Source organism: Rhipicephalus microplus, chromosome 4 (assembly GCF_043290135.1).
Source record: "Rhipicephalus microplus isolate Deutch F79 chromosome 4, USDA_Rmic, whole genome shotgun sequence".
Taxonomy (NCBI): Eukaryota; Metazoa; Arthropoda; class Arachnida; order Ixodida; family Ixodidae; genus Rhipicephalus; species Rhipicephalus microplus.
Genome location: NC_134703.1, coordinates 9,661,317 through 9,681,354, shown reverse-complemented (window position 1 = coordinate 9,681,354; position 20,038 = coordinate 9,661,317). Strand labels below are relative to the sequence as shown.

General features: G+C 48.7%; 2 protein-coding genes across 2 annotated transcripts in view; both read left to right on the top strand.

Moving 5' to 3' along the window:
- The window catches only part of LOC119171524 (atrial natriuretic peptide receptor 1-like), a 642,832-nt gene that overhangs the window by 545,993 nt on the left and 76,801 nt on the right, over positions 1-20,038 (top strand). The gene's annotated exons all lie outside the window — the stretch shown is intronic.
- LOC142814161 (uncharacterized) lies at positions 4,240-8,776 on the top strand. Its single transcript, XM_075892140.1, has one exon. The coding sequence runs from the start codon at positions 4,255-4,257 to the stop codon at positions 5,731-5,733; it is 1,479 nt and encodes a 492-aa protein (XP_075748255.1). The 5' UTR covers positions 4,240-4,254; the 3' UTR covers positions 5,734-8,776.

Below are 20,038 nucleotides of genomic sequence, written 5' to 3'. Positions count from 1 at the left end.
GATAGCCCAACAAATTTCACAATCCTCGCACTCCTCGCGCTGGACTGGTGGTCCCTACAAGGACGTATCTGGCCGCTCAGTCATAACTGCTAGACGCAACATAGAGAAAGATGATAATGACAGCTGCTCGCTCTCCGATGTGGAGCACCCCTATCTCACTGCGAATGCTGGCTCCGGAGTAGCGTCACAACAATCTCAACTCAGTCTAACTCATAATCGCGAGCAGCCCTAAGGTCAGGCGCTTCCCAAAAACCGATTCGGTCATTCCGATTATCATTATTCAGGAGAATTGTCAAGTCGAGGAAGCGGGCGCATCGTTGACTTTCCCTTTAAACTCTTGACTCGCTTCCTGTGGTGCCAGGGGCCCTCCAGGAGCCAGCAAGTGGCGCCATCCTTACAACTTACACCACTTTCCAGCAGAACCCTTCTTCGTGCGTCTGTGTGCATAAAAATTATACGGCTAACCTTGTCGACGTGGAACTTCAAACTACTTATTCGTGCGTGATGGCGACACTTCTTCCGCTCAAAAAACAAGATGCACCACTCCACGTTCTTAACATGTCTTGTATATATTGTTCCCCCAGAATTGAAAATGTAACGTTCGCAGCACTCTTCAGTCGTGCCCTTACGGCTGCCAGCAGAGATCCTCTAGTGATATTGGGTGATTTCAACGCTCACAACACACTATTGGGGAACGTGCGTGATGAGAAGTGTGGGCGCAAACTAGCGGAACTTGTGTCCGTGGTGGGCCTCACTATTCACACTGACCCTGAACATCCAATGCGGGTAGGTGAATGCGTGACACGGGGCACGTGTGTGGACCTTACCTTCATCAGAAACATTAAACATGCAGACTGGGTCAACACCGAGGAAACACTCGACAGTGATCACTGCATACTCAACACCATCGTCACAACCAAACCACTGGCAAGACCCTTTGCCCAAGCCCACATATACGACTGGGCAAAGTTTCGGAAAACCTACACTAATCTAGCCCCTATCTCGAAACAGGTTACCACGCATGGTCACAAGAATCGGTCACACACCTTTGTTTGACGGAAACTCAAGTTCAAATCTCAGAGGCTACGCCGGATGTTGATAATCACCTCCTTCACCTCTGGCAGGCATGGCACAGCCTTGTTCGTAGATGGTGCCGCCAAAAACTCAATCAGAAACTGAAAATTCGCATTGCCGAGCTTACCCAACTAGCGGCAGAATACGCGGCCCAGCTCGCCGACTCGAATTGGGTGAACCGGTGCAACGCGGCTGCTAGACAAATGTCTAGCCAGAACACTTGGTGTCTCTTTCGTGCCTTGATTGATCCGACTCAAACCAGAGCCGAGACACAAAAACTTCTCCAGTGGGCAATCTATTCCTTCGATGGAGACACCTCAAAATTAGCATGTGAACTACGCCATAGATACCTCTTTGTCCGACATGACACCCAAGGGCCAGCGTACTCGTATGCAGGTTCCGAGAACACGGAGCTGGATCAACCGTTCCAGCTCCTTGACCTGAAGGCGGCCCTGGCTAAAATGAAGAAAGGAACGGCACCGGAGAGAGACAAATTGTGAAATGACTTGCCAAACTTCCCGACCCGGCCTACGACGCACTCCTCGCGTACATATACTCAATCTGGTTAGATGGGATACCACTTCCAATCGAATAGAAGACCGCCCTGGTCAATTTCATTTGAAAATCTGGCAAATCAATAAACACGGACAACCTTCGTCCCATATCTCTCATATCTTGTGCGGGAAAGCTGATGCATACTATGGTGCGAGATCGCCTGTCCGAGTTTTCGGAAAACATACGCAAATTTGCAAACACAATATTCGGGTTCTGCCCGCACAAGTCCGCACAGAATATCCCGTTTTAATTAGACCGCGAAACTCTCAATACTGCCGAATACCCTCGTAATGACAAATGGCAGTCCCGGCCGCCGCCAATGGGAGCAAGTGAAGCCACCGGTGGCCATACTGCTAGAGGAAAAATGGGGCGGAACCGCCTTAGACGGCAATGGAATACGCGCCTCGCGCTCGTAAGTTTGCAGTTCCACGATAAAAAAATGAGATGGAAACCACTTTTAGGTTACACCAACGAAAAAAATGCCTCTTCTAGTTTATGAAACAAATTATGTCGTGCTTCCATTGAGTGCTTCCATCGTGCTTCCATTCCAGCTGCATGCTTTGAGAATAATCTGTTGTCGAGGGATGCTTGACATATTCAGCTTGCTGGCGCACTGTATTACATTTGTGTCACTAAAAACTAGGTTTTTGTTTCACTGAAATAGCTACAGCGTTCAAAGAGGAAACACAAACTAATGTGAAAAGCACTTATTCACTTTATTAGGCACACGTCCATCCCGCCAATATTTGATCAGAACGATACATGTTTTGGCTAGTTGTCATTTCTGTAAAGCACAGCGCGGATTTTACTAGAAGAAAACGAATATAAAAACACAAGACAGCGCTCATATTGTGCTTTTCCGTCTGTTCCGTCCTTGTTAAAAACGCGCCAGGTGTGACAAAGTAGCATTACACTATATATATATATATATATATATATATATATATATATATATATATATATATATATATATATATATATATATATATATATATATATATATATATATATTTTACGGTTGAATTAAAGGATAGGTGGATTTATTTACAGGCTGAGGATGAAGTTCGGCAGTCGCGGTAAAGATGGAGTCCTCAGGCCGCACCATACAACGTCGTCTTCCTCTTCTACCTCCCCGGCACATACTACAGCCCGGCTCATACCGTAGCAATCCCCCTTTCACAGACGCAGCCCGCTGGGCGAGTTTATGTCACTGGAGGGATGAAACTTCTTGAGGCGAGCCAGGTGCACCAACTGCGTTCGATTTGACCGACGAGAAGGTGTCGTCAAGCGTGCCACAACGTACGTCAAGTCAGTCAAGCGATCTACAATGACGTAGGGGCCTGTGTACTGCGGTAAAAACTTCTGACATGAACCAGGTTTTCGTTGGGGGGTCCACAACCACACGAATTCACCTTAGCGGAATGAAGTGGCATCATGGCGTTGATCGTATCGTTGCTTGCCACGATCTGTGGTGCCAGTGTTCGCAAGCGAGCAATTTGGCGGGCTTCTTCAGCCCGGCACAATGTTTCGGCCACGGACTCATCGGTATAGAGCTTAAATAAGAGGATTGTATCAAGGGAGCTGCGTGATGATCGAGCGTAGAGCAGGTAGAAGGGCGTGAAGTCCGTGGTCTCGTGCTTCGCTGTATTGTACGCATAAGTAATAAATGGTAAGATCTCATCCCAGTTTTTGTGATTGGACGCGACGTACATTGCGAGCATGTTAGTAAGAGTTCGATTGGTACGTTCTACAAGACCATTCGTCTGGGGATGGTATGGTGTCGAATGTCTGAACTGTGAAGTGCAGAGGCGAAGCAATTCTTCCACAGCGTCCGCGATGAATTGGTGACCGTGGTCACTAATGATTACTTGAGGTGGACCATGGCGGAGAACAACGGAGCGTAACAAAAAGGCAGCGACGCCATCAGCTGTAGAAGATGGTATCGCAGCGGTTTCGGTGGATCTGGTAAGGTGGTCGACGCACACTATTATCGAGCGGTTGTTGTTCGAAGATTGCGGAAACGGGCCCAATAGGTCGATGCCGACTTGCTCGAAAGGCGTAGTAGGTGGTTCTACGGAGTGAAGAAGACCGTGCGGTGCACTGATAGGTCGTTTGTGGCGCTGGCAATTCTCGCAGCTCGAGACGTATTGTTTTGTGAAATCTCGCATTCGGGGCCAGTAAAAACGCTGCTGCACTCGATGCAGGGTGCGAATGAACCCAAGGTGTCCTAACGTTGGATCATCGTGCATAGTACGGAGAACGTCGCATCGAAGACTTTGAGGTACAACCAGTAAATAACGTGCGCCGGTTGCTGAGTAATTCGTTTTGCACAACAGTCCATCACGAATGCGAAAGCGACCACTGCCTTTGAGATTCCGAGTGTCAACGAACAAGGGGGCTTAAGATAAATCATTCAATTGTTCTCGTTTGAAGATATTGGCGCCAGGAAACGTGTGAGAGACCGCAGCAAAACAGATGTCAAGGGTATCTGCACTGTCCTCCGTCGTGGTCATAGGTAGGCGAGAAAGGTAATCAGCGTCCGAATGACGTCGTCCACTTCTGTACGAAGTGGGTGGGCTTGGTGTCTGTGCCACTGCACGGATCACTAATCAATTCGCTCCCGCTATGCAGATGGTCCGTTACGTCATCGCTCATCTGCTGCTACCTGCGCTTGCGCATGCGGTAGCGCCGGCGGAACATGGCTTCAGCTGTCCTGGAAGCGACGAAGGCAGCGCATGCCCTCTGCCTATCGTCAAATGCCTGGCTCGACCAGAAGAGGGACTCTGGGCAGCTGAGCTCAACCAAGCCTGGACGGTTGCATCATCATCGACATCCACGAGCCCGACACCTATAAAAGAACAAGGACCTTCAACGGAGCGCTGTGGGCTTGGTGTCTGTGCCACTGCACGGATCACTAATCAATTCGCTCCCGCTATGCAGATGGTCCGTTACGTCATCGCTCATCTGCTGCTACCTGCGCTTGCGCATGCGGTAGCGCCGGCGGAACATGGCTTCAGCTGTCCTGGAAGCGACGAAGGCAGCGCATGCCCTCTGCCTATCGTCAAATGCCTGGCTCGACCAGAAGAGGGACTCTGGGCAGCTGAGCTCAACCAAGCCTGGACGGTTGCATCATCATCGACATCCACGAGCCCGACACCTATAAAAGAACAAGGACCTTCAACGGAGCGCTGTGGGCTTGGTGTCTGTGCCACTGCACGGATCACTAATCAATTCGCTCCCGCTATGCAGGTTGGTGAGCCCTACGTTGTCTTTTCGAAAAGATCTGGTAATTACTTTCTGGTACAGCTGCCAAGCCCGCATTGCTGTATGGTTATTATTGCCGAGTGTGTCCATGTAATTCGTGCACTACTAATTCTAGCTGGAGATGTTGAAACTAACCCTGGCCCTTCAAATATCTCTGAGAACCTTCTTGCTGAATTGCGTAAGCTATCTACAGGTCAAACACAACTAATTGCAGAAGTACAGGGCTTGAAGTCTCAGCTCGGTAACACCGATAAAACAATTGGCGAACTGAACAAAAGATTATCAGACCTTGAAAGTCATTATCAGTCTCTGGTACCACTTCGAAAAGAAATAGAAGTCCTGCGCGTTAACACGGAGCAGACCTCCTGCAGAATCTTTGCACTAGAAGCCCGTATTGATGACGCTGAAAATCGCTCAAGGCGAAACAACCTAATATTTTACGGTATCCCGGACCCTTCCGCATCTGAAACATTTTCTGAATCGGAGCGGCTGGTAATGAATCTTTGCCGGGACAACCTACAGGTTCACTTAGAACCAAGAGATATCGAACGCGCGCATCGTCTCGGTCGACATTCACCTGAACGCTCCCGGCCCATAATCGTGAAGATTGCTCTGCACAAGACAAAAACTGCAATATTATCGAATGGTCGCAAGCTTAAGGGGACAAGCTACGGCATAGGTGAAGACTTCTCACGCTCAGTCCAAAATGCTAGAAAACAACTAATTGCTTTTGCGAGAAGTAACAACAAGCCATTTTCAATGCACTTCAAAACACTGCACATGAATCAGAAGCGCTACATTTTTGACGCCGAATCAAACACCGTCAAAGAACTATCGTAGCAATCAAGCCACCGGGAAAAAAAAACGACCGCTGTTGCGGTTACTAGCAAAACTCTTTCACTTTCTGTTATTTACACTAACATTCGCAGTTTCCTACCCAAACGGGAACTTATATCTAGCACTGTATCATCCTCTGAAAGCAATGTGCTATTACTTACCGAAACGTGGTTAACTGATGACATCCGTGATGACGAAGTTCTGTCAGAATTACCAAACTTCCAGTTGTACAGGAATAACCGCGCATCTACTCGTGGTGGCGGTGTACTCATTGCTGTTCACGAGCAATTATCTTGCTCAGTCGTACATATTAAAACAGAGCTAGAAATGCTCTGGGTACTTATTAAGGCACATCCTCAGTCCGTTGTACTGGGCGTTTGCTACCGACCACCCCGTGCTAGTTCCAATTTTAGCAACCAACTTAATCAGGCCATGTGCCAGCTCACGTCTGCTCATCCAAACGCGCACGTACTTTTATTCGGTGATTTTAACTTCCCACATATAGAATGGCGCACCAGCAATGTGCATTCATCTACGGGTGTAGGTGAAGCTAATGCGTTTCTTGATATTTGCCTAAACTTCAACATGACCCAACTAGTCACAGAGCCAACACGTGTATCGCAAGATACAGCCAGTGTCCTGGATCTGATACTAACCAACAATCCTGAAAGCCTGTCACGCATTCACTATCTACCCGAAATCAGTGACCATAAGACAATTCACGCCACTTTTTCTTTTCAACCGCTTAAACGAGAAACCTACAAAAAAACGATCCATCTATATGACAGAGGGGATTACGAAACAATAAACGAAGCTCTTAGCGCATTCTTCCACACTTTCCAAGCAACTTTACATCAACACACAGTAGATACGAATTGGACCCGCTTTATCGGTAAACTGACGGAGCTAACCGATAAATTCATACCTAAAGTCAGCTTCACAAGCACCTGCAACAAACCCTGGTTTACTAAAAATCTAAAACGCCTTGAAAATAAAAAGAAACGTTTATTCCGATCTGCCAAACGTGCAGGTCAACCGAGTGTATGGGATAGGTACTATGAGGCTGACCGCAATTATCTTTTAGCCCTGCGCAAAGCAAAAAACTTCTTCTATAACACAGACCTACCCAAGCTACTGCAGACTAATCCCAGACAGTTCTGGAAAACACTTAAGGCTGACAAACCGCGTGACACTGTACTAACCCTTGAATCTGGTGAAGCTATTACTGACGGGGAATGTGCGAATCTATTCAACGCTTCTTTTGCTACAGTTTTTACTGATGAACCAAGCATACACTCCCGCATACCTTCACTTGGCTTTAATTGTAATCATGACATGCCAGCAATCAATTTCTGCGCAAATGGAATATTGTCTATAATAGAAAAAATGAAATTGTCATCCTCTGCGGGCATGGATGGTATCAATTCCAAAATTCTAAAAAATGTTAAAGAGAGTGCTTCGCTTTTTCTTGCTCTAATATTTTCCCAGTCCCTTTCCTCAGGAATCATCCCATGTGACTGGAAGATAGGGAAGGTCGTTCCGGTCTTCAAATCAGGCGATAGAAACTCTCCACTTAACTATCGCCCCATCTCCCTAACAAGCGTCCCCTGCAAGATCATGGAGCATGTCATCTACTCCCACATAATGAATTTTCTCGACAGCAATAATTTTTTTCACCCTTCACAACACGGCTTCCGCAAGGGGTTGTCGTGTGAAACACAGCTGGCAGCCTTCTTGCATGACATTCATACTAACCTCGACGTAAACGTGCAAACTGATGCCGTTTTTCTTGATTATGCTAAAGCATTCGATAAGGTGCCTCATCAACGATTGTTCGCTAAACTTTCCCAACTAAATTTACATCCCACCGTCATAAAATGGATAATAGAGTTCCTTACTAATCGATCACAACGCGTCGCTGTAAATAACCACCTGTCTACTGCCATCCCAGTAACATCAGGTGTCCCTCAAGGCTCCGTCCTTGGCCCGCTACTATTTTTAATCTATATTAACGACTTACCTTTGCATGTAACCAGTAATATACGTATGTTCGCAGATGACTGCGTTGTCTACCGCACAATACTAAACACCTCTGACCAGTTAACCTTAGAGAACGATCTTACTAACGTTTCGAAATGGTGTACCACTTGGTTAATGACACTAAACGTAAATAAATGCAAAACTATGTCATTTACGCGTAGCAATAATCCGCTCATGTTTCCGTACACAATCAACAGCTTACCCCTAGAACTGACTAACTCTTATAAATACCTAGGTGTCACCGTGACTAGCGATCTGATCTGGCGTACGCATGTCCAAAACATCATTTCATCGTCTAACAAAACCTTAGGCTTTTTAAAACGTCACCTCAAAAGTGCTCCAATGCAAGTAAGATTACTTGCCTACACATCACTAGTGCGACCGAAATTGGAATACGCATCCGCCATCTGGGACCCGCACCAAGCATACCTCATCTGCGCTCTAGAATCAGTTCAAAACCGTGCAGCTCGCTTCATTCATTCTTCGTATTCATACGACATCAGCGTCACATCACTAAAATTACTATCCAATCTTCCATCGCTCGCTCTTCGTCGGCGCATTTCTTCTCTTTGTCTTTACCATAAATTTTTTCACAGTTCAATCCTGCATCAACCATCTTACATCAAACCCGCAACACGCATATCAGCCAGGACAAGCCACACGCAGCAGGTTTCATTAATGCGCGCTCGAACATCAACATTTCTCGCGTCATTTTTTTCCCGCACAGCAAAAGACTGGAACGACCTCCCTTTTTCCATTGTCGACATAATATGTCCATCTTCTTTTGCACAACATGTCACTGACCATCTTCTAACAAATAACCTTTAAGTGCTTTTTTGAATTACATGTTGGTTACGTGTGTTATTTATTGTACATGCATATTTCCTTGTAATATGAAGAAATGTATATAGTTGAAACCCATGTATTGATTACGTTTGTTAAATATTATTCCCACCCCTTATGTAATACCCCCATTGGGGGTCTTTAAGGAAAATAAACTGACTGACTGACTGAAATGCTGAAGTCAAATTCTTGAAGGCGTAAAGCACATCGAGCAAGGCAGCCAGAAGGGTCTCGGAGGGTAACAAGCCAACATAATGAATGATGGTCTGTCACAATCGTGAATGGACGACCGTAGGGGTAACATCGAAACTTCTGAATGGCGACTACAGCCGCTAAACATTTTTGCTCTGTCACCGTATAATTCATTTCAGCCTTGCTTAGAGATCGACTCCTATAAGCAACAACATGCTCTGCATTATCATGGCGCTGAACAAGCACACCTCCGATGCCAATTCCACTTGCGTCACTGTGCACTTCCGTAGGAACATAAAGATCGAAATGACGAAGAATAGGCTCAGATGTTAGTAGAAACTTCAGTTCAAAAAAGGCGGCATCACAATCAAGTGTCCATTCGAATGGGCTGTCTTTTCGCAACAAGCTCGTCAGTGGGTGTACTACGTCCGCGAATCGGGGCACAAAGCGGCGAAAGTAGAAACATAGGCCCAAGAAGCTGCGAAGTTCCATCAGTGTCTGGGGTGGTTTGAATGTACCGACTGCTTAGATTTTGCGGATATCCGGCCGGACACCATCTTTGTCAACTAGGTGACCGAAGACTAAAGCTTGTCGTTCACCAAACCGGCACTTCTTAGAGTTCAAAATCAAGCCAGCCTTTCCGACAAGGTCTAAAACAAGGCTTAAACGGACGTTGTGCTCTTCAAAGGTACGCCCAAAAATGACGACGTCATCTAGGTAGCATAAGCACACCTCCCATTTTAAGACCACGAAGGACAGAGTTCATAAACCTTTCAAAAGTGGCGGGGGCGTTGCAAAGCCCAAACGGCATCACATTGAATTGGTACAGTCCATCAGGCGTCACCAATGCGGTCTTCTCCTTGTCTGAAGGGTGCATAGGTATCTGCCAATACCCTGATTGTAGGTCTATTGAAGAAAAGTACGAAGCCGAGTGTAAGCAGTCAATAACATCGTTAATCCTAAGCAGCGGATATACATCTTTTTTTGGTCACGGCGTTGAGTCTTCTGTAATCAACGCAGAACCGTCAGGCACCATCTTTCTTCTTAACCAAGATGACCGGTGCTGCCCACGGGCCACACGACTCTTCAATGACACCCTTCTTCAGCATATCCTGAACCTCGTCAGCAATAACTTTTCGTTCTGATGACGACACTCGTTAAAGCTTTTGTCGGATCGGATGGGCAGTGCTGGTGTCAATCCTATGGTGAGCGCGAGAACATGGTAAAAGTAGTGGCTTCTTCTCTTGGCAAAAGTCAAACACAGAAGCATGTCGCCTCAACAGACGGCGTAACGTCTGCTGCTCGTGTGACCGCAAAGTGGCGCTAATCATGCTTAGGATCTGCGGCTCGTAAGAGCAACTGCGCTTGCCAGAGACTGTATCTTTGTCCCTTCCATCGTTGTTAACGACCGCTACGGAATCTTCAGTGGAATCATCGAAGACGCCAAGCTTCATTCCTCGAGGGAGCACAACCGGCATTGGCGAACAGTTCAGTGCCTACAGGAAGGTTGCTCCTTCATCAACAGATACCAAACAACGAGGGACGAGTATGCCTTTCTTAGCACATTGAACGATGGCAGGTTCAACGATGGCGTCAAAAGATGTGGCAAATTCTGGGGCGAACACCGCAACTGACCTCATTGACAATGGCGGCACTATCAGCTCGTCGGAAACAATCAGAGCATCCTTCGCGGCCTGTGGCGCCTCATTGACGAGGGCAGGAACAATTTCACTGCTGACGGAAAGTTCACCGCTTCTACAATCGACGAAAGCGCCACATCCTTGGAGAAAGACAAGACCGAGAATCACATCGTGGGTACAACGTTGCAGCACAAGAAACTCTGTTGGGAACACCTTTCCTGCCAATAAGACATTGACGGCACAAACTCCGACAGGATGAAGTACTTCCCCACCAACACCACGAAACCTTGTTGATTCGCCCCAAGTAAACATAACTTTGGGCCAATGCGACTTTTGAAAGAAAGACTCTTAACTGATATCGTAGCACCAGTGTCCACCAAAGCACTTGTACAAAAACCATCTATTTCCACACGTATCTTGTTCTTGGACATTATAACTAGCGGAGGCATCTGAGGCAAATCCTGTTGTGCGACCTCACCTGCATCGGTCGCGCTGGCTAGTTTGCCGGCGGCGGCGGTGATGACAGGCGTCGTACCGGCGAAGGGGAACGATGCAGTCGGCCAGACGGAGGCGTCAAACTACGGTCAGAAGCGGGAGAACTGCCACGGCGATTTCCCTGCCGTGAGGTACTCCTGGAATAAGCGAGCCAATGACCGTGGTTGTGACCAGTGCCCGGTGGCGGAAACTTTGATGGGGAACGATATCGGGATGTTGGCTCTCTTTGTCGACGACAGAACCGAGCTATATGCCCGGCGATACCGCAACGGTAGCACACAGGGGCTTGGCGGTAGGCATTGTACTCCTGGAAGACATTGCGCCGACGTGGTGGTGGTACAGGTGCATCTTCGTTCGGGTCGTAATAGGTGTTGGGTGGCTGATGGGGGTAACTGAAGTGGTCTTCGTACCTCGGCGGCGGGTAGTTATTGCGCTGTGACTTCGTTGGTGAGGGTGGCCTGTAGTTGCAGTCATCGTTGCCTGCTGCGGTAATTGACACGGAAGGGCGAGAGGGAGGCGGTGCGGGTGTAGGCTCGTACGGCGTCAGGCGAGCGTGTCGAGTGAGCTCTTCTCGAACGATCTGGCATATTGTCGACGCGAGATCAAGCGGCGTGTATTTGTCAACACTTGCCACGTTGGTTACATTCGGTAGGTGACCGAACTTGGGGGTGATACGTCGAATCTTCAGGGTCTCGAATGTGCGACAGTGGCTTATGATGCCGGTCACCGTAGCAAGGCTGTCTTTGCTGATGAGGAACTGATACGCGTCCTCGGCAATGCCCTTCAACAGTTGGCCGACTTTGTCTTCCTCTGACATAGAAGGGTTGACAATCTTGCAGAGCTTCAAGATTGCCTCGACATAGGTCGTGCACGTCTCTCCTGGGATCTGAGCTCTCTGCAGTAACGTTTGTTCCGCCTACTTTCTCTTAGCTACGGAGTCTCCGAAGCACGCTCTTATTTCAGAAACGAAGCGATCCCATGACGTGAGGGCATCTTCGTGGTTCTCGTACCACACGAGTGCTGTGTCCGTTAAGAAGAATACTACATTGGTCAGCTGGGTCGCTGCATCCCACTGGTAGTATTTGCTCACCCGTTTGTAGTGTGTGAGCCAGGCATCCACGTCATCGCCAGATTCGCCACCGAATGTGCGAGGCACTATCAGATCCTGACGCAACCAGGGACCAGCCGCACGCGAACCTGGTACTAGCGGTGCTGCTGGGACTGGTAGAAGGTCTGCAGCTGCCGGGATCCGGTTTCCTTCTTCGCCGTGAGACATCTCAGCTGCCAGTGGTAACGGGGGCAGTCCAGCAAGGCGGCGGCTTCGTCGTAGATCAGGCGTTTGAAGCGTCGTGTTGCTTGGTTGATTACCCAGCGCCTCCACCACAAAACTGTTACGGTTGAATTAAAGGATATGTGGATTTATTTACAAGGTGAGGATGAAGTTCGGCAGTCGCGGTAAAGATGGAGTACTCAGGCCACACCAGACAACCTCGTCTTCCTCTTCTACCTCCCCGGCACATACTACAGCCCGGCTCATACCGTAGCAATATATATATATATATTGCAACGGGGTTTAATAGTGCCATCGGCCATACCATGCTGAATGCGCCGGAGTTTAATAGCGACGCCAGGTAGTAGGCAGGCAGCCGGTACAGACACAAATGCTCGGGCCGCCCAGCGTCTACAGCTCGTGCACACGCTCGCGCTTCGCACTCAGGGATGGTCCCACTAGTCAGTGCCTTGCGAATTCCCCACTACAATACCCCGGCGACGAAGACGAGCCATCCTGGCGACTCAAGGTGACGAGAGAGCAGGAGGGTCGTAGCAGGGCTTGAGGCGACTGACGTGGACCGTCTCACGACCAAGGCGACGCTTGTCTGTGGACGGCTTGAGCGGTTCAATCACATAGGTGACAGAAGAAAGGTGCTGTATGACGCGATAAGGGCCAGTATACTTCGGTGTAAACTTGGGAGTCAGACCAGGAGAGTGGAAAGGCAGTCGGAGCCACACCAGAGAACCGACGGGGAAAGTGTCCTGAACAAGATCACGGTTATGGCGATTTTTTGGAGGGCTTGATTATCGGCTGTGAAGGACCGTGCAAGCTGATGACACTCTTCGGCATGTTCGGCCATTTCAGAAACTGGGCTGAACTCGGAGGCATCAGGATTGTATGGCAGAATTGTGTCGAGTGTGCTGCATGGGTCACGACCATTTAACAGAAAAAATGGAGAAAAGCCTGTTGTTCATTGAATCGCCGTGTTGTAGGCGTACGTCACGAAAGGAAGAGCAACGTCCCAATTGGAGTGGTCGGAATCAATATACATAGCGAGCATGTCTCCGAGGGTTCTATTGAAACGTTCCGTTAGGCCGTTCGTCTGAGGGTGGCAGGCTGTTGATGTGCGGTGTACCGTACGGCATGAATGTAAAAGCTGCTGCAGAACTTCGGACGAAAATACGTGGCCCCTGTCACTCAGGAGCTCCCGTGGTGCACCGTGACGAAGAACAAACCGATGCAAGATGAAGGTTGCAACGTCACGAGCACCAGCCGAAGGTAGCGCTGCCGTTTCAGCGTACCTTGTCACATGGTCGGCAGCCACAAACACCCATCGATTACCACCAACAGAGCACGGTAGTGGGCCGTAAAGGTCAATCCCAACACGATCAAATGGGCGTGCAGGGCATGGTAAAGGCTGCAGTTGACCGGGTGAATGAGGAAATGTCTTGCGCTGCTCACACGGGGAACATGAGCGAATGTGTTTGCGTACAAACGTGTACATACCCCGCCAGTAGTAACGTTGGCGGATCCATTCATACGTCTTTAGCGCACCAGCGTGTGCGTGTTTCGGCTCAGCATGAAAATATTCGCAGATATCCGACCGCATATAGCTGGGCATGACTAGCAGCCATTTACGACCCACCACTTGGTAGTTGCGACGGTATATCAGGCCATCCCGTATGGTGAAATGCGTTGCTTGGCGGCGAAGAGCACGCGGGTAGCCAGAAGTTGATGCGTCAGAAAGCATATTCAAGAGCGAGCCAATCCAAGGGTGCTTCCGTGGTTCGGATGGTATGTCTGTGACGCTGATGGTAGAGAGGGGAAGCTCAGGGGCTGATATTTCCGTATCATCAGATTTCACGGGTGATCGTGAAAGCGCATCTGTGTCAGAGTGCTTTCGCCCCGATCGGTAGACGACGCGTATGTCGAATTCCTGGAGGCGTAGTGCCCAACGTCCGAGGCGACCAGAAGGATCTTTAAGTGAGGCCAACCAACAGAGTGCGTGATGGTCAGTTACCACATCAAAAGTTTGGCCATACAAATAGGGGCGAAACTTATTTAACGCCCACACAATCGCCAGGCACTCTTTTTCCGTAACAGAATAGTTGGCTTCTGCCTTAGTGAGGGCGCTGCTGGCATAGGCGACCACATACTCCGTAAAACCTGGTTTGCGTTGCGCGAGTACTGCACCAAGGCCGACGCCACTTGCATCCGTGTGTACTTCAGTCGGCGCAGTAGGGTCGTAATGACGCAGTACGGGTGGTGAGGTAAGGAGTTGGCGCAGTGTTGCGAAGGATTCGTCACAGGCTGCTGTCCAATTCGACAGATCTGCAGGGCTGGCAAGAAGTTTGGTGAGCGGAGCGATGATAGAAGCAAAGTTCCGGACAAACCGACAAAAATAGGAGCACAGGTCCACAAAGCCCCGTAGTTCTTTAACTGTAGTCGGCTTAGCAAATTCGGCAACAGCACGAAGCTTGTCAGGGTCGGGAAGAATGCCGGCTTTCGAGACGACATGACCAAGTATGGTGAGTTGTTTAGCCCGGAAGTGACATTTCTTCAGGTTAAGCTGAAGCCTGGCGTTTGTAAGGCACTGTAGAATCTTGCGCAGACGAGTGAGATGCGAAGTGAAATCGGATGAAAAGACCACAGTGTCATCAAGATAGCACAAGCATACGTTCCACTTGAGACCACGTAAAATGCTGTCCATCATTCGCTCGAATGTGGTGGGCGCATCGCAGAGTCCGAATGGCATTACGGTAAATTCATAGAGACCATCTGGTGTGACGAATGCCGTTTTTGGACAATCAGACTCAGCCATTGGGACCTGCCAATAACCTGAGTGAAGGTCAAGCGAGGAAAAGAATTCTGCACCTTGGAGACAATCGAGAGCGTCGTCTATGCGGGGAAGAGGGTAAACATATTTCCTCGTAATGTTGTTTAGGCGCCTGTAGTCTACGCAGAACCGGATCGAACCATCCTTTTTTTTTGACGAGTACAACTGGTGAAGACCAAGGACTACAAGAAGGCTTGATGACTCCACGCTGTAGCATGTCGTCTACTTGTTCTGCAATTACCCGACGCTCCGCCGGTGACACACGATAAGGGTGCTGGCGCAAAGGAGTACTCTTTCCTGTGTCAATTGTGTGCACAACGGCGTTCGTTCTTCCTAGCACCACTTGAGGAAAGTCAAACGATTGCTTGAATTCGTGCAACAGGGTAACAAGCTGCTCTCGTTGAGCCGGGGCGAGATGGCTGTCAATAGAACGGTGAAACGCATCGGACGACACGGTGTTCGAGGCAAAGTGAGGAACCAGCTCGTTCAGTTCCATATTGGGCTTGGTGTCGAAGAAATCGGCAGGCACGATAGTACCTTCATCGATAAGCTGAATGTGGCCGAGCGTCTCGTTGCAGCGCAAACTGAGGGGGCACGAGTTGGGATTGGAAATAAATATTCCGGTAGTGTCTTGACAAAGCTCAAGAACGGCGAATGGTAGAGATGTGTGGTGGCGGCTACCGAAGATGTCAGATGGTGTGAATAGAACGGTAGCGTCAGAAAGTGAAGTGCAGCAGGCAGGGACAAACTGGGCGCTCAAAGGAGGAAGGTCTATGCCCGTCGTGACGACAAGTTTAGCCACACTAGATACGGCCGCATCAACAGAAGGCGCATCGCGAAACGGTAACAGCTCCACTTCGGCCCGAGCCCAGTCCACGACGGCGTGATGACGTGATAAGAAATCTCATCCTAGGATGACATCGTGGGAACATGAAGCCAACACGTGAAATTCAATGATGTACAACACATCTCGAATAACCGCTTTTGCTGTACATGCCGCGACGGGCTCAATTTGTTGGGCGCTCGCAGTGCTAAGAGAAACCACTGGAGAAAGCATCGTCACTTTATGAAGAGAGTGGCAGAGTCTTTGACTAATCACAGATATCGCGGCACTGGTATCGATGAGCGCAAGTGTTCGTACACCTTCGACAATTACATCGATAAGATTGGCGGGAGACAGGCGAGGACTTGAACGATTGGACGATGACGCAGCTCGGGCCTCCGGAGCTGCGGCAGTTAGTTTTCCGTCTCAATGGAGGTGGGTCGTCGACGCATAGGTGATACAGAATGACGACTTGTTGAAGGCGAGCGGGAAGTAGAACGTCGAGAAGCAGAGGTTCGGGTGCTGGAAGCAGCTTGCGCATCGCGTTCGTGAACTTCAGGTGGCACGGGAGGCGCGTGGTATGGAGACCGAAACGAGTAGTCAGCATATCTTGGTGCATTAACTGTGAAGCGCCGACGACATAGACGTGCAACGTGACCTGGAATTCCGCAAAAGTAACATATGGGCCGGTTGTCGGCAGTGCGCCAAGGATTTCCGCCGTGCTGCTGTGTAGGTGGAAACGGCGCTGTGGAAGGTCGCACAGGTTGTGGCGTATACAGTGGCATACGAGGTGGAGACATTGCCGTGACGACCGCATAAGTCAGTGGCGCGGCAACAGGTGTTGGTGGAGAGGCAGACGTAGGTAATGGCAACGCCTCGGAGACCTGCTCCTGAATAGCCTGTCTGATTGTCGGCGTTAGGCGGTTCGTTGGTGCTTCGGTGGTCGGCAGATACGAAAGACACGAAAGCTGTCGGGTGACCTCTTCGCGTACATAGTCTTTTATCTGCTCCAGCAGGGTGCTGTCACCACCGACGGCCAGGGCAGCGAGAGAGTCGTCTGCTGTCGTCGACCTCCGAACTGACGCACGTTGTTTCCGAATCTCTTCCAAGCTCTGGCACAAGGTCACAAGTTCGGATACGGTACTTCGGCTCTTTGTCAGCAACATTTGAAAGGCATCATCGTCTATTCCTTTCAAGATATGCCTAATTTTGTCTTGTTCGGTCATCCCAGGGTTAAAGCGCCGGCATAAATCGATGTCATCTTCAATATAGCTTGTGAAGCTTTCGCCCTGCCTTTGTTGTCGTCCGCGTAGGCGCTGTTCAGCACGCAGCTTGCGCACTGCGGGGCGATCGAACACAGCTGCAAGGGTGGTCTTAAAAGCGACCCAAGTGGTAAATTCAGTACGGTGGTTTGTGAACCACAGGCTGGTGACGTCTTTAAGATAAAATGGGACATACTCCAATTTCGAGGGGTCGTCCCACTTGTTGGCGGTGCTCACTTTTTCGAACAGCTGCAACCAATCTTCCACATCTTGGTCTTCGGTGCCGCTGAAGAACGGGGGATCCCGTTGGCGCAGGGTGGTAGGCAGGATGACCTGTTGAGAATGGGCCGTGCTTTGCAGGGTGGTACCTTGCTCGGTCGTCTGATCAGGCATTGCTGATGCAGTGGGCAGCTTCCGGCTTCGAAATTCCAGGTTTGCGTACCCAGCACCTCCACAACTTTGCAAGGTAGTTTAATAGCGACGCCAGGTAGTAGGCAGGCAGCCGGTACAGACACAAATGCTCGGGCAGCAAGGCGTCTACAGCTCGTGCACACGCTCGCGCTTCGCACTCAGGGATGGTCCCACTAGTCAGTGCCTTGTGAATTCCCCACTACAATATATATATATATATATATATATATATATATATATATATATATATATATATATATATATATATATATATATATATATATATATATATATATATATATATATATATATAGTACCGGAGCATGGTGGCGCCAGCTCTGTGCCAGCGTGCAAGAAGACGTTGACGTCCGTGTGGCTCGTACTGGCCGGGTTCCTGTCTGTACCAGCTTGTTGTGGCTAACGCTTCTTGAATAGTAACAAGTCTTTTTATGTGAACTCGCTCGTTGTAATTGGTGGAAACGTGCTGGGTAACATCCTGGAACTCCGCCGCCGTAAGCTACCATCTGATTGCGCAATGACCGAGCGCGTCGATCGCCCACAAGCCTATTCCACGCCGCCACCTGTAATGTGCCCAGGTGTACTTCGATTGCGTGCTTCTACAACGGCACTGAACATCACGATGCCGAGGACTGGCTGGCAGAGTACGAGCGTGCCAGCGCGATTGACAAGTGGGATGACCCTGCGAAACTGACTGATGTCATCTTCTACCTGACAGATTTGACCAACCTATGGATTACCAACCACCAAGCCGACATCCCCACCTGGTCGGTTTTATAAGAGACCGTGACCTCGTTTTTCGGTCGTCCAGCTATGCGCAAGCTTCGCGCTGAACTTGGCCTGCGGGGACGATTTCAGCAAAATGATGAGAGCGCCACGAGCTACATTGAGGATGTGATCGGCCTTTGTAGGCGAGTGAATGCTAGGATGGCGGAGGCTGACAGAATAAAGAATAATGAAAGACATTGATGACGACGCTTTTCATATACTTGTGGCCAAAGACCCACAGACCGTTACGGCCGTGATTCAGCTTTGTCAAAGTTTGTCGACCCACGCGGAGGATCGAAATGGAATGGACGTATGCCAAGATTTCAGGCGTGAGAAGCGCACTAGATCTCCTGTAAAATCTTCTCGCCCAAACTCAAAACCTAAACAGGACAACGATAATGCCAGTGCACTTATTAAAGACAGTATTTTAGAGGCTTCCGTTGCTAAATTGTTTCGCTCGTCAACATAGATACCTTGAAAGTTGTACAGTGGAATTGTAGGTCTTTCATTTCTGCTTCTACTGACCTACTTTGCTTAATTAATCAATTATAACCGGATATAATCCTATTACAAGAAACCTGGCTTAACCCCGCTAAGAATTATCATGTAAACAATTTTAGAGCATTTCGGCAAGACCATCCATCATTAGGAGGTGGTTTAATTATACCTGGTTGCTCACTCGGTCGCTCACCACATCCGGTTGCTTACCCATACTGAAACGTTTTAAGTCATTGGCTCACTGTCATATCCGAAGCATTCACTTAATCTGGGCACCCGGGCACAAAGGTTTGTTGTTAAACAAAATAGTTGATTCCCTTGCGAAGGTATCGCTTTCGACACCCATCATTCCTATTTTCCCTCATGCAGTAGACATTACGGGGGCATTATTTCGCACACTTAAAAGCAGGCAAAATTTACCAGACCCTGCACTGACGGCTTCTCCGGAGTTCAACCACTTGTTATTTCTCTGGCACAGTGAACTCTCTAATTCAAGGATGATGGAAGTTGTCATCGCAAAATTTCGTTGCCGCGTTACGTCCCTCAATTTTTACTTGCATGGATAAGGTTTATTGAATTCCCCTATGTGCATTTACTGCAATCAAGAGTAAACGATCAGTTCTTTTTTATTACATTGTCGCCGTTTCGATTTACTCAGGCAAAGCGTACTAGCACCACCTCTCCAAAAACTGGGATTGTATTTATCACAACCTGATCTTCTTTCATTTGGAGCCTCTACACTGGGTTTCAGCCACAGGGAAGTTTTATTCGCCGTTCAGGAATACATCACTGCGACTAAGCGATTTTCTTGCTAAATTACGGTCTTATTATATTTCTGTATTTTTTCTGCAAATTTGCAATCGGCATTCAAATCAAAATTTAATTACAAACGTTTTGTAGGAATGACGCAATGCTGAAAGTATCGGGCAAATTCACCTTATCCCCTCCTTTGGGTACGAGCCAATTGCAGAGGAAAACAACAACAACAACTCTATCTAGTACAGAAATGGGTAATATGAGGTGCGCTGCCTTGGAAGCCGGTAAATTCGACTCTCGCTAACAATCGAGCGGTTGCCATGCGTAGATTTCACAGCTTGTTACGACGCCTCTACGCAGACCACGAGCTTATGCAGATATATGACAAAGCGATCAGACAGTGCGAAGCTGATGTACATGCAGACAAAAATAAATTTGAAACCGAAGAACCAC